This window comes from Galeopterus variegatus, unplaced genomic scaffold (genome assembly GCF_000696425.1).
Source record: "Galeopterus variegatus unplaced genomic scaffold, G_variegatus-3.0.2 Scaffold47, whole genome shotgun sequence".
In the NCBI taxonomy this organism is placed as follows: Eukaryota; Metazoa; Chordata; class Mammalia; order Dermoptera; family Cynocephalidae; genus Galeopterus; species Galeopterus variegatus.
Genome location: NW_007726158.1, coordinates 943,741 through 958,805, shown reverse-complemented (window position 1 = coordinate 958,805; position 15,065 = coordinate 943,741). Strand labels below are relative to the sequence as shown.

The 15,065-nt window shown below is 41.8% G+C and overlaps 1 protein-coding gene across 3 annotated transcripts in view; it reads right to left on the bottom strand.

Annotated features, from left to right (window-relative positions):
• TPD52L1 (tumor protein D52-like 1) overlaps positions 1–14,402 on the bottom strand; it is a 93,031-nt gene extending 78,629 nt beyond the window's left edge. The window contains exon 1 of one of the 3 annotated variants that reach the window (XM_008572462.1): positions 14,170–14,402. In XM_008572462.1, the coding sequence (XP_008570684.1) occupies positions 14,170–14,188 (19 nt within the window). In that variant the 5' untranslated portion in view covers positions 14,189–14,402. The remainder of the gene's footprint in view (positions 1–14,169) is intronic. The other 2 variants (XM_008572470.1, XM_008572454.1) reach the window with 2 other exon arrangements.
• Positions 14,403–15,065: the final 663 nt, after the last annotated feature.

Here is a 15,065-nt window from a genome sequence, read left to right as displayed (position 1 = left end):
ACATATCTTTAAGCTTTCATCCTAGTAAACAAAGAAGGCCTGAAAGCACAACTATTTGAAACACTTATAGTTATGTTAGTAAAATTTCAGTGTGTTTCAGTAGGTAAAAATTCATGCAGGCCAGATAACCAAATTCCATCAAGTTACAAGGTTTCTGCAAAAAGCTCACGGAAAGATTTGTATTCTCTTTTAACTTTATTTTTCCATGAATTTTTCGAAGTATGCTCATGTATATTTATTTCTATCTTCAACCTACTTATCTTCCTTTAGCTCCCGAAAGCTATTTTTAACTTTGTGGTAGGTAGTGTACAAAAATCCATAGAATATTCTGGCAAAGGAAGGAATTAAAAACAAAAGCTTGACAACCGTAAGTGCTACAACAAAAATAGGGCGGTAAGCTCACAAAGGGGGGACTTGGGTTCATTCACGCCTGTTTCCCTAACACCTAGTCCAGAGCCAGGCACAGGGGGTGCTCAACACATACTTCATGAGAAATTAATAAGTGAATCTCACCTTTGTTTTTCACTGCCATAATAGTACCCAAGCACTGTCATAAGCACTTCACGTACGTCATCTACTCAATCATCACAAAACCCACTGGGTGGCTGCCATTTTCGCCATTTTGTAGATGAGCAAACTGAGACTTGTGTAAGTCAAAGGTCACACAGCTAAGAAGTTACTGAATTGGGAAATGAATCCAAATCTTTGTGACAACATTAATGCTCTTCACCACAAAGGGATCCTTTATATGACAGAAACCTTATTTGTCTTTCCTCTGTTTTCTGCCTCCTGACCTCCTCCCATGTGACCACAATCATCTCAGACTAGAGAAGCAGCTTACCTGGGCACGTAGTCAATTTTTAAATGAGAAGTATCAGATCCGGAATAAAATTTTAGGAAGTGCATTAGAATATGGGCCGGCCCGGTGGCGCACTGCTACAGTGCGCCACTTGGGAGTGCGGCGGCGCTCCCGCCGAGGGTTCGGATCCCACATACAGACCGGTTCCCGCTCACTGGCTGAGCGAGGTGCGGGCGCAACACCGAGGGTTGCGATCCCATTGCCAGTCCCGGTCCGGTACGGGCGCGACACTGAGGGTTGCGATCCATTGCCGGACATGAAAAAAGACAAAAAAAAAAAAAAAAAAAGAATATGAAAGTACTTAAGCTGGCTGCAAACTTTCCACATAGGAAACAGAAGCTAACATAGTTTAAGGAACAGCTTCTTACCTACGCACATTTAAATGTATACATATATTTAGTAACAGCTGTTGAATGAATTCAAATGGGCCTCTTAAGTATGAGCTAAGCAGGACTTTGAAAGGCATCTGATCCAACCCCTCAGGTGGGAGGTGAGCAAACAAAGGACCTCAGAGAGAGTGACAGTCGTGGCAAAGCTAAGACCAGAACCCAGACCTCCTGGCTTCTCCAGACCAGTGCACCCTCGTCCTTGGGCTGCCTCCCAAAAGAGTTTGATCATGACATGGATAACAGAGAACATGGATAACAGAGAACAAGATTTTAGATTGATGTTGGCAAGGACAACCAAAGTCCTCTACAGACCAGTCCTTGGACCATGTGCCTGACTCAAAGTGGAAAGTCCTTTGGCTCAAATGATTGAGCCAGGAAGAGAAAAGAGATTAAAAAATGGGGCACAGATTAACAGGGAAGGTGGACTCTTTCTTCCCCTTGGATTCCTATATATAAACTCATATCAGCTCGGCTGCAGTAGAGTAAGAAGAAACTTGCTGATAGAAAGTAGGGGTTACATTCAATGGTAATATTGGTAGATGAACTCTGGTCTTCTAAGAACAGCACACTCAGGTCAATTTATTCTTTACTATGGGAGAAGTCTAGGGAATGGAATCAGTTTTTTCATTTACTTAACTAGTTTGCTTAAGCTATTTCCTTCACATTTGTTTAACATTCATGCAATTATATGATACTGAGAGAAGAAAATAGAAAGATCCTGTTGGTTTCAGTGGAGCATTTACCAGGAACCAGTAGACTTTCAAAAAGATTGCAGCTCATTTCATTTTTCAATAAATTCTGATGGAGCCCTGCTATGTGTCAAGCTCTGTTCTGGGTGCTGGAGATTAAACAGTGACCAATGCAGTGAAATATCAGGGTGCAATTTTATATACAAAAGGCCCAGATCTGACCATCACCAACATTTGCAGAACCCAAGACATGAGCACAAAGGAAGGCATGCAGCCTGTTCTCTCTTCTGCAATAGTTACCCACTGCAATATAACAACTAACCACAAAAGTAGCTGCTTAAAATAGCACATGTGTATTATCTCAGAGTTTCTGTGGATCAGAAATCCAGGCACTGATTAGCTGGCTCCTCTGCTCAGGGTCTCACAAGGCTGCAATCAAAGTGTCAGCTGGGCTGCATTCTCATCTAGCAGCTTGACTGGGGGAGAATTGCTTCGAGGCTCATGCAGATTGTTGGCAGAATTCATTTCCTGGCAGTAACAGAAGAACCCAGGTTTTTGCTGCTTTCCTTAGGTACTAGGAAACACCCACAGTTTCTCGAAGCTGCCCCAAATTCCTTGCCATGTGGGTTTCTCCAACACAGCTGCTTACTACTTCAACCCACAAAGGGGGGTGGGTCTCAACTCCAGTCTGCTAATGAGTATTAACAACATGATGTAATCATGGGAGCTACATCCCATCATATTTATCCTATTGTACTGGTTGGAAGCAAGTCACAGGTCTTGACCACATTCTAGAGGAGGGGATTATAACAGACATCAGAAATCACTGGGGTCATCTTAGGGTCTGCCTGCCACATGCACCTGCAGGAATCTAATGCACATGTATGTGGACAACTAGTCCAGTGAGTTTACATCATAATCTTCAAACATGAGTGTGCATCATAAGCACCTGGAGGGCATGTTAAGACACAAATGGCCCAGCCCAGAAGTTTCTGATTTGGTAGGCCTAGGGTGGAGCCTAAGAATTTGCATTTCTGACTAGTTCCCAGGTGAAGCTGATGGTGTTGGTCAAGGAATCACACTTTGAGAACTAGTTTCCAAGCTTGTATGTGCAAGCTGTATGTTCTCACTGCCACCCCAAAAACCAGCCAGCTCTTGGTCATCTCTCAGGATTAGGAATGTACATTCTGGCAGCAAGGTCTGCCATGGAAGGTTCATGTAAGCCTGGTAACACACTGAGGACTGTTTGGGCAGAGAATTCTGAAGTCTCAGGTTCCCAGAACATGGTCCAGAAGAGAAGGCACCGGCTCCAGGTGGGCTTGTAAATTACTCATTCTGAACAAAGGCTCAGCCAGAAGAGGACTAACATGTGGCCCTCTAAAGCCAAAAGCTTAAGAAAGATGTCAAGAATTGTGAAGGGTCAGATGTTATCCTACCCGCAAGCCAACAAATTAGCCTGCCAGTTTCATGTATGCTGGCAGAAGACATAAGACTACTGGGTGACAGACAAAAGGCAATTTTTTTACTCACACCAATGGCAGTAGCCAGAGAAACATCATTGTGCCACCCCCTGAGCCTAATTCCAAAAGGGTGACGTGATGAAGGCCAGGTGTTGCCTGTTTAGACTGTGGCATGTGTTACAGGAGTAACACTGAGATTTGGAAACCTCAATTTATACAGGGGCTGCTAGGAAATCTACCCAACATCTGGCCCAGGATATATTTATTATCCTGCACAGCACATAAATCTGCCCCTAAGGGAAACAGTGTCTGTCTTCCAAGACCGCCTACTATGCAAACATTCTTAAAAAGACTGTCCAGGGACAATCCACTGTTGATGCCTTTGCTCAGAAGACCAGTCAGTGCGGAAACTGGAGAGACCCAGGGAGAACTGTCTCCCAAGAGCCGGGGTCCAGCTGCCAAATCTAAGGGTAATACTGTCCAGCAACATTTGGGTAAAGAACCAAAGAGGGTGAGGAAACAAGCCCAGAAGATGTCTGAGGAAGAGTATTTGAGGCAGAGGGATTAATAAATCCAAAGGCTCTGAAAGGAAGCAGAGGGAATTAAGGAGGAGAGCATTAGGAGATAAGGTCAGAGAAATAATGGGAGAAGAACAGATCCCATAGTGCCCTAGTAGGCCACAGTAAGGACTTTCCCCTTTCTTCTGAGTGAACTGAGGAGTTCATGGAGAATTTCCAAGGGGGGCGTGGCAGGATATGCTGTGACTGAGAGGATTGCTCTGGTTACCACGCAGAGGACAGACTGAAGAAAGGTGAGGCCAAAGCAGGGAGACTGGCTAGGAAACTCCAGCAGTAACCCAGGAGAGATGTCGGACCAAGAGTATCAGCAGAGGTGGTGGGAAGTTGTTCCACTCTAGATGTGTTCTGAGAGCAGAGCTGGTATGACACACTGGAAATGTAGTATGATTTGGGGGGGAAAAATCCTCAGGGGATAAGCTTCAGGTTTCTGCATTTGAAATAAATGAAGTTGCCATTAACTGAAATGAGGATGACTTTGGGAGCACCTGATATTCTGTAGGAGAGAGATCAGGAGATCAATGTTAGACATATTAAGTTCATAATGCTTGTTAGACACTCAGGCAGACACATCACATGGGCAGCCTGAAGTAGAGGGGCGAGGTCCAGGCTGGAAAAATAAATTTTGCAGCTGTTGGCATATGGATTGAATTCAATACCATGAGTCACAGGAGACCACCAAGAGAGTCAGTGTAGATAGAAAAGCAGGCCAAGGACTGATCCCAGGGGCATGCCGGCAGTCAGCAAAGGAGACTGAGGAGGCTTGGGAAGAAGGAGGAAAGTAAAGGAAATTCAGTGTCCAGGAAGCCAAGTGAACAAAGAGCTTCAAGGAGGAGATACTGAGCCACTGTGCCAAGTGCTGCTGACAGGTCAACTAAGATGAGGACCGAGACCTGACCACTGGGTTTGGTATGTTTAGAGACAGAGACAGAGCGCTAATCTTCTTTCTCCAAATCAAATGGAACCCAAATTTAAACCTATTATATAGGGCCATTATGTCTCCAGCATATATAACAGGCCCTATCACACTAAACCAAAACATTTATTTTCCCTCAGCCTGGCGGAAGGGATAAAAAGAAGAGACAAAAATCTGAGAACAGAGGCCAGTTCTGCAGAGGCAGGTCCAGGGCACCATCTGAGATGGGAGGATACTCCTTGTGGTGAGTCTTAGGGGAGAGGTCAAGAGTCAAGTGGAACACTGGCGCCAAGTTCTTTCAGTTCCGGAGGTCAGATCTCCACAATGCTGTAGTTGTACTTTCATATGTGTGAATTCCTGCATCATTATAAACAAGTATATTTAATGGAAACTACCCACAATGTGGGATCGAGCTAGATATATACAGTTTTTCACTGTTGCCCTCCATTAGCAAAGGTCATAAAAAGTTCTCTCTGTAGCTAATTGTAAGATTTGGGATAGTAAGATATGGAATTGTAGGGCTTGATATCAATGATCTATTATTTGCCCTGATATCTTAATAATGAAAGAAGTCAGCAACTCCATAATCAAATGAATTTAAGTCAATGTGGAAAAAATATTGTGACTCCAGTTCTTTTCAAATGTATGTCTAAATCTCTTTTCAGATGTATGTTTTACCTTCGTTTATTCAATCCACACCATTTTTTTTTCAGTATAAGATTTGCTTTTCAAATGTGTAAGATTGCTTATTTGTGAGTACAGACTATCCTTCCCTGTGAATGCCAAAACAATTTCTGGAAAGGAGGGACCAGGGTCTTAGGGTCTTTTTTGATATGCAAGAGAATCTGTAAAGTACATGAGTTAAGCACTCCATGATGTAATCACCTGTGCTTTGGGTGGTGGATAGTCCCCTAACATCTTCTGCATGCAGATTTTTTTGAAAAGAACAAAATCTTATTTCAAAAAATTTCTGAATGTGTTCTTATTTTTACACATGCTCTAAATTGTCACAGTGAAAGACTGCAAGTCCTAATCCTCAGAATGCACCTCCTTCTTTGAGGGACAGGGTTGTTAATAACAGGCTGAGAACCTGATGGAGCATATTATCAATGACTGGAACCATGCCAGATGCACAGTAGGCCAACAATAAGTAGATATTTTCTTTGCCAGTAATGCCCTTCCTGTACTGGGTAAAATATGAGCAAGTGATGAGTGTAGAAATATGTCATCTTGCCATAAGAATTATGTTGAGCTGAAAACATTTGAGTTCCTGAAATCCCTTATCTGCCTGAAAGCAGAGCCTCCCAAAAAGAACTCAACTATGATAAATTCCCTCCCCAGGAGAAACTCTTTCTTTTCTTCTAGACATTGCAACAAACTATCATATCTCCCACATATTCTTCTAAAGGCCCATTTACCTTAAAAAAATTATTTGCAAGTAAAATGTGCAAATATAGAAATTTATACACCTTTTCTCCTCTTAATCTGTCTATTATTGGTTTAATTCACAGGCCCTAGGAAGAAACCTAAGAAAGTAGAGAAAATTTTTTTCTCTCCTACAATGCTTATGAGAGACTTCCAATCATTTAAAATAAACTTTGCAGGTATTATGGATATCTTGGAATTTCCTGTTGGAGCCCTGGGATATCTACAAAGGAATAAGGACTATCTAAGGCCAAGGACTAAACCATCTTTCCATGATGTCTTTATGTAGAAATGAATCCATTCTGGAAGAAAACATTGGGAAATATTTATAGACAATGTTTTTTGCTCTCATTATTGCTCTTCTCAGTTCATTCATATGTAAGGGGGGAAGTCAGTGAAAAACCACAAATATCCAACAGACACTAAAACTGAGAGGTCTGAAAAGATCCCCTCCCACTACCCTCATCCCAAATTGTCTTTTTCTTTTTAAGGAATCAGTTCTGCCTCCATGAATATGCTTGGGAGATGGCTCAATGAATAAAACATATTCATATCAACAAGTAATTATATTACTCATGAGACAATAAAAACCTTTCTTTTTTCAGGAACTCATTAAAATTAATCCTTTCAGCCAGAATCTGAAGACTACAGAACCCTTCTTTCTGGAAACAAACACACAGATCCTATGATTTATTTATTTTAAAGTCCTAAGATTATTGGATACGAATGAATACCAAGTGGAATAACATATTTGAACCATTCCATATTTGAACTGGCTTTTCCTTGAGCTGGTGATAAAATTCTATACTGATTCTAAGAATCATATGTTGTGCGACTTTTATAAAATTCTTCATCTTGAATCATTCTGTACCCATGATCCTGACAAGGTGTTCTTAATATTGAATGAAGAAAACATTTCTAATTATAAGAAAAATGCATTTTGCAATTTTCAAGGGGCTAAAGAGGATTCTATATTTTAGACACAGTCAGGGAAAATGTAATTTGTTTAATATACAAACAACCACAGGTAAATTTGAAGAGGAGGTGTAACATATATAGGCATTTTCCATGTATGGTATATGATCTGGCTACAGCAAAGATTTTTGCCTTTTGAGAAAGAAGCAACATGTTGGTGACTAAGGGTATTCTTAGAGAATTATGATTTTATTCTGGGAATTTCACTTCCTCTTCATCAAAATGCAACATCTATAAATGATTTACACTGTGAGACACGATTTAAAATTCGTCTTTCCTTGAGGACCCAAAGCTTCCTTTGAGTCAATTCAAATTCATTAAAATGTTCTACTGCCTTCCCTGGCGCATTAACAAGGATTCTTAATTTAATGCATGTAGTTTGAATACATTACCCTTTATTTCTTAAATATTCAATGAAAAGTAGAAAAACAGACTTGAAAATCCACATGTTGAGGTCATCTTCTATGAGTTCTTAACTGCATAGTGACTCAGTAAATCTAAGTGGTGTTGTTCAGAACATTCTAGAACAGTGGCAGCAGTGAGCGTCTGCATATGTGGAGAGCAAGCCAGCTGATGACTGAGGCACTGCCATCTTTTCTTCTCTTGCCACTTTAGACCATGAAAATTTAACAATGAGATTGCTAAAATAGTTAAGAACAAATCCTCTCACTGTTCATTTTTTTTCAACAATTTTATTAGGTATTTTCTTAAAGTAGTATTGTGCTAATTTGCTTTGGAGATGGTTAAATGAATAAAACATATTCATGTAAAGAAGTAATTACAATACTCATGAGGGAATAAAGATCTTTCCTTTTTGGGGTATTCATTGAAATTAGTCCTTGCAGCCAGCATCTGAAGAATACATACCCTGCTTTCTGGAAACAAGCACACAGATCATATGACCTATTTATTTTGAAGTCCTAAGATTATCGGATATGGATGAAAATCAAGTGGAATAACATACTTAAACCATTCCATATTTGAACTGGCTTTTCCTTGAGCTAGTGATAAAGTTCTATACTGTTTCTAAGAATCATATATTGTGTGACTTTTATAGAATGCTTCACCTTGAAAACAGAACTAAAACAGCAAGCTGTAGATAAATGAGCACCCCCGCCCCCAACTTGCCATATCATAAGGCTTATTCTTGAAGACCTCAGGTAAACCAAGTCAAATTCATATTCCTAAACCTAGAACCTGCCACATATGGAATAAACAGTGCAATTAAGTTCTGCCCTTTTAAAATCCCTTTGACCATATAGATTATAAAGTAAAATCATTATTTGCAATTTTGCACACTGCTTATGCACACCAACTTAAAGAGAGGGTATAGAATAATAATTAAAATCTGAAAGTATGAAGTCAAACTCTCTGATTCCAAATCCTGGTTCCAACACTTCCAAGCTGTATGAATTGGAGAAAATTGTTAAACTACTGTCATTAAGTGTCCTCATCTGTAAAATGAAAATAACATTACCTTCCTTGTGAATTTGTTGTATTTTTCAATAATATGATGTTTTTTAAAAAGTGCATACCATGCTATCTGGCATTAAAAAAAACACTAAAATACTATCACCCTCTGGCACTCTGGCACTCTAAAAATCCCATCGGGATGGAAGTACATCATCTCATCAGTTCTTCCTGCTATTACCTGTAGGGATGACTCTCATCTCTTCTTTGCTACCCTCCCTGAAAAGATGATCCATGTCAAGTTTATCTTTGCTTCCCCTTTGGCACATGCTGCTCAGTACACACTGAGGGACAGTGTAGCATAGTGTTTTAGCTCATGCTCTGGACTCACGTGGGCCAGAAGATGAAACTGGTCTTCTTCACTTAATTTTTTCTTAGTTTCCATGTTTATAAAATGAGTTAAAGGTAAAGGTATTAAACATACCCTGTTGGCCAGCCACCAAAAAACAAAAAACAAAAAACAAAACAAAACATAAAAGTAACAACAACAAAAAAAGTAAAGGTATCTACCTCATGATGTTATTATAGGTTTCAATCAGATAATGCATATAAAGTTTTTGGCATACGCTGATAAAAGCAACAGCAAACATTTATATACTACTTACCACATGCCAGGTATTGTTTAAGCACTTTCCATGTATTAACTTGGCTAAATTCTCATTACAATCCTATCATATTGGAGCTATTATTATTTTCACTTTATATATGAAGTGAGCCCAGAGAGATCAATAACTTGTTTACAGTCATATTAATGGTAAATAACAATGGCAGGATTAATAACCAGGCAGTTTGCCTTGATTCCGGGGTCTTCAGCTCTATACCCTACTGTCTCCCAATAGTACATGCTTGTCAAATATTTGCTATTACAATAGTAATCAATAAATATTTGTTGAAATATTTATCTAACAAATCAATATGTGCTGAAGTTCTTATTATTTACTATATCTTGCTAAGTAGAAAATCCTACCATAGCCCACAAAAAAAACCTCTTTTGCCTAGAAGTTTTTAAAACTTCGCAGCTTCTGCCAACCCAGAGTATTAAGAAAACAAAGCATATGTAGGAAAGGCAATTCAAAGTATGTTTTAATATACTACAATATCTATCCTTTGTATGATTAGATTTTATGAGAATTTTAATTGCAACAATAGTGTATGATCTGCTGCAAATGACTGACTTCATCTAATGTACACATCATTACCTACTTTAAAACTTTTACTTAAAGGGGGAACAAAACTATAAGAGGTAGCTTTGAAGTCAGTATCAATAGTCTTAATAATACTCTTAAAAATCATTAACCAAAATGTATAACAGCCAGCTTTCATTGTTTAGGTTTATGATTATATTTCCTGCAATGTAATATAAAGTGTAAAATATAAAGTATAAAATGCAAACTAAATTTTTGTCTTGGGTAATCTGGTCCCTATAAAAGAGTGAACGTGTTGCTATTTGGAAATGGGAGGAGGGGTTATTCTATCGTTTTATAACAAAATACCATACTTCATTTACAAAGGAAGAATTTGTTTTCCATGCAGTATCAGTAAAAAGGATATAATTGTATGCATTTTTCAGGAACTTCATCCTTAATTTCATCCTTATTTTTTTTCTTTCATCTGTTTCTAATTTACACTGTCTTGTTGTGTTTTCTATATCCATATAAACTACCCTATGTCCTTCCTGGAACAAGATAAGAGTAAATAAATGTCCTATAAGCAAAGTATAAGGTATACGTGACATTTTCACTGAATGGAATTTGCAAACAAGTAGGGTCAATCTGATATTTATTACTTTTTGTCATTCATAGACTTCAAAGAATCCTCCTGAGTTGAACATCTGAATTTAAAAACTAGTTATGTAGTAGGCTGAATAATGGCCCCCAAAGATATCAGGTCCTTCTTCCTGGAACCTGTAAATTTTACATTATATGGAAAAAGTGTCTTTGCAGGTGTGATTAAGTTAATTTTCTTGCGATAGGGAGATTATCCTGGAATATCCAGGTGGGCCCTAAATGAAATCATAGTGTCCTTATAAGAGAGAGGCAGAGGGAAACTTGACACAGACAGAAGAGAAGAAAGCAATGTAACCACGGAGGCAGAGATTAGAGCCATGTGGAAAAAAAATGTGGGAAGCCACCAGAAACTCGGAAGAGGCAAGGAACAGATTCTTAGAGCCTCCAGAGGGAGTGCAGCACTGCTGACACCTTGATTTCAACCCAGTGATCCTGATTTTGGACTTCCAACCTCCAAACTATGAGAGAGTAAATTTCCATTGTTTTAAGCCAACAAGTTTGTGGTATTATTCATTTGAATATACACAATTGTTAAATGGAGAAAATGTTTTCCTTTTAACATTAAAGACATTGGGAAAGGTAAAAACAATAAAGTAATTTCCATTTAGAATAATGAAATATTGAAAGGTAGTTTAAAAGGATCAGGAAGTTTTTACTTGAAAGGACTGCCATGTTTCAGGGAAATGCTACAATCCTAACCAAATTCCCTCTCTTATACACATTAAAGCAAAACCCTCCAGTACCAGTGGAAAGCCCGTGGGAATGCTGCCTGCTGTGGACTTTTTATTCCATACTGTTCTCCAGCCCCTCCTCATCGAATGGCTTCATGCAAATCCCACTTCATGTTTTCCATCCTACCAACTCCCCAGAAAGTCTTGTTTTGCTGTAAATTATCTATTCTTTCACAAAGATAAAGAACATATTTTCAGAATTTGCAGAATTTCACTGATAGGAAAGTTTCCAGCATTTACTGAGCTATGTGCAAATAATGTCCAAAGCATCTGGACGACCCCTTGGACAGTACAAGGGGAATCTCTTTAGCAGCTGCCTTCTTAACCTCATTCATTTTTGCTGGTCTCTAGATTAAGAGGAAAAAAGATAAGCCATCCCCACTCTAGATAACTCTAAAATACCATAACTGTGCTGAACATAGAAGGGTACCCTTTGGAAATCAAGGACTATCTTAGAATCTATGAGGCAAATATTCATTTTAGCCAGAAAAATGTGCCAAGTGGAAAAAGATTTCCCTTTAATATAACTCTGAACAGTTTGTGAAAAGTTCTATTCCTAAGGAACTTAATATGTTTGTTGATTAAATGACGAAAAAAAAAAGCCTGAAAATGAATTACTTAAAATACTGGGAAAATGAGGACTTAAGAAGTAAACATTACCCATTTGATTGCACAAGAAGTTGGAGTCATCCTGGGTACTGCCTCCTTCATATCCAATCCAAATTATTTTGATTTTTCTTCCTAAGTGTTTCTTAAGTCTGTTCGCTCTTCTCATATTCATTTGCCTTTTTACTAGTCCTCCCCACCCACAAAGGTTCCATCCAGTCAGGAGGGAAGGGGAAGGTGCCAGAGGGCAGCTGGAGAGGTAGGTAGGGACTTACGTTTTATATTTCCCCTAGAAGTCCTAGTCTTTGAGTGGGAATGAGGCCTCACAGCATCAACTTGCTGCTCATTACTTATTTGGTCGTAAACAAGAAATTTACCTCCTGTGTGTATTTCCTCTCTGTAGAATGGGATTGAGAACACTACCTACCTCGTGCTACTTCTGTGCAGATGAAATGAGTCAATACATGCGAAGCACAAAAAACAGAGAGAGAGACACAGTATACAATTCATCCGAGCTATTTTGATTATCGCCTACTAGGCCTAAAGTTTTTCTGGCTCACACTGAACTATGTGGCCATCTGTCCTAGCATTAACACGGTGGCAATTTTAAATTTATCAGATAGCTATCAAATTAATATCTGTCTCTTCCTCCACTGTAAGGTTCATGAAGCAGAAATCAAATCTGTTTTTGCTCTTCCTAGCACAGAGCTTGGCAAGGGAAAGCACTGGAATATTTGTCAGGTAATTCTCTGAGGTAAAGCAAGCCAGTAAAGCAAACTAATGACACTAGGGGTTCCCAGTCCTGGCTGCAGATGTCTTCAGAATTTGGATGAACTTTTCTTATGGTGCCTATAGCTCTTCTCCAACCTCAATGAACAACAGACTCACCTGGGAAACTTTCAGATATCCCTATGCCCAGGCCCCAGGGATTCCAATTTGATTGGTATGGGGTCAGCCAGGGCCGGTATTTGACTCTCAAAAGAATTCTAATCTTCACGTCAGGTTGAAACGCTCCAGTAGTGATCCCGCCCGCTTCAGTTCAAGTGTGAAGGACTCCAACTCCACCTTCATTTTTTAATTTGACCAGGTGCCCCACCCTTGGTGAATTTTCTTTCCTATTTAGATAGTGGGAGAAACCATTGGAAGTGGCAGCCTTCTGGGCAGGATCTTGGCTGATGGAAAGAACAAGTATGGTTCGCGCTGTTCAGATAATTGGTTAATCCTGGCAGTAAACCTGCTGGGTGACTCCAGGCCCACCCACTCGCCAAACCTCTCTCGTTCGGGACGCTTCTGCCCCTAGAGGGCAAGTGCACAGGGTCGTGAACCTCTTTTTTTTTTTTTTTTTTAAAACGGGCTGTTATTTATATTAAAAGCCATCACAGAATTTGTAGAAGAAAGGTGACAATGACTGTTTTAAAGGTTGAACTCCGCAACCCATCCCTCTGGGCGATGCTCCCAGGGTTAATTCCTTCCCTTGCTCCACGTCAGCCCGGTTTCCACGCTCCGTTTACTCCCATCCTTGAACGATTCCACCGCAGTTCCCCAGCCCTGGTCTAAGTGTGACTCCGAGATACGAGGCCGCCCTACGTGTAGCTGACGCGGGCTCCTCCAGCGGGCGGCCCCGGGAGCCGGGGACAGGGAGCGGGGCTGCCAGACAGCGGCCGGGGTACCCTCGCGCCTGGGGAGCAGAGGTCGCACCCGGATCGTGGGAAGCCCGGACACACGTGTGACCTGCCGGAGGTTAGGGGGCTGGTCACGCTCGCTTCGCCTCGCAAGGCAAGAAGCCCCTGGTGTGGCCGGTGACTCGGGTCGTCTCTGCGGCGCCACCATCTCGGCGCGCGCCCCGCTTACCCCCCAACTTGGGAGCCGCAGGGCGCGAGTCCACGGCCCCGGGCGAGAGGAGTCGGCTCCCTGCCCCACTCCCCAAGGAAAAGGGAACGAAACGCGGATTCCGGACCCTGCACAACAGGTCCTCGGGGCACCCGCGAGGTTGGGGAGGTCGGGGGCGACTGGCTGCGGAAAGGGGTAGAACATTCCATGGGCGCATTTCCTGCGGAGGAGCCTCTCCACTCACTGATCCCCAGCCCCTTCACCGTTCCCCAGCCCCACGGGAAATCCTGAGTTGGGGAGCGGGCATTAGCCCGAAGGCGGCGGGGGTAGCAGCGGGTTCCGGACGTGTAAGATGGCACCAATCGGTTCTGTCCGAGAGCAAAGTTAGGTGATGCAAGAAAAAAGCCTTTCTGCGCGCTCCAGGATTTGACCCTCGGGGCGATCGGCGACCACTCACCTTGTGCCTGCGCCTCCATGGTGGCCGACTTCGAACTGAGCGCGGCGGGGACTCCTATGCGTTTCGCAGAGCAGATGGCAACAGTGCCCGGGCTCAGAATGCAGCTGGACCCGCCGCTCGCGCCCTCTCCCGGCACGCGTGTCGCGAGCGCTGCGTGGAGGGGGTGGGGGAGCGCGGGCCGCCACCACTGGCCGCTTCTGGTTACCTCCGCCCCTTCCAGTCCACCTGGCACCACGCTGGAAAGAGCGTCCCGCTGGGCGCCACCTGCCGGCCACTCTGCACAGCAGGCGGGAGGCGGCCACCGCCGGCACCAAAAATGCCTGAGCCCACTGAAGTTGGCCCTGAGCGGGGCGGTACAGGAGCAAACGCCCTGGGACAGGGGGAGTGAGCTGAGTTTACAGTACTCGGCCATTGCTCCTAGTGGAGATACAGTCAGGTTCCTGCAAGCCTTGGTTCCAACGTTTCTGTCAATACATAACCTTGTTTTATGTATGTTTTTGTTTAAAGACGTCTTTCTTGATGTATATCGTTGATTTATTAACATTGAGCTCACGGCCAACAGCAGTATGATTCGTACCAGAACGAAGTTTATTAAGCTTATTGGACGTATCTTTTCTCTCTAAGGCACATCACAGCCTTCTTGCATCTAGGAACCGTAGACAGTACTTCAGCGCTATGCTTGGGGGCCATTTTAAACAGCAAAATCACCCGCCAAAAAAGCAGCAAAATTGGCCTATTTATAAGCCAGGAGAAGGGCACTAGTTTATGTTATAAGAACTGAAACAAGAAAGCAGAGTCTCCTGTTTGGCCTCAGCTGGGAAACAGCTTTTGGGCCTCTATGGTCTCCAAAATACAGGGAAAGTGCTGAGAGTAATGATTTTTGTGTTACAAGTACA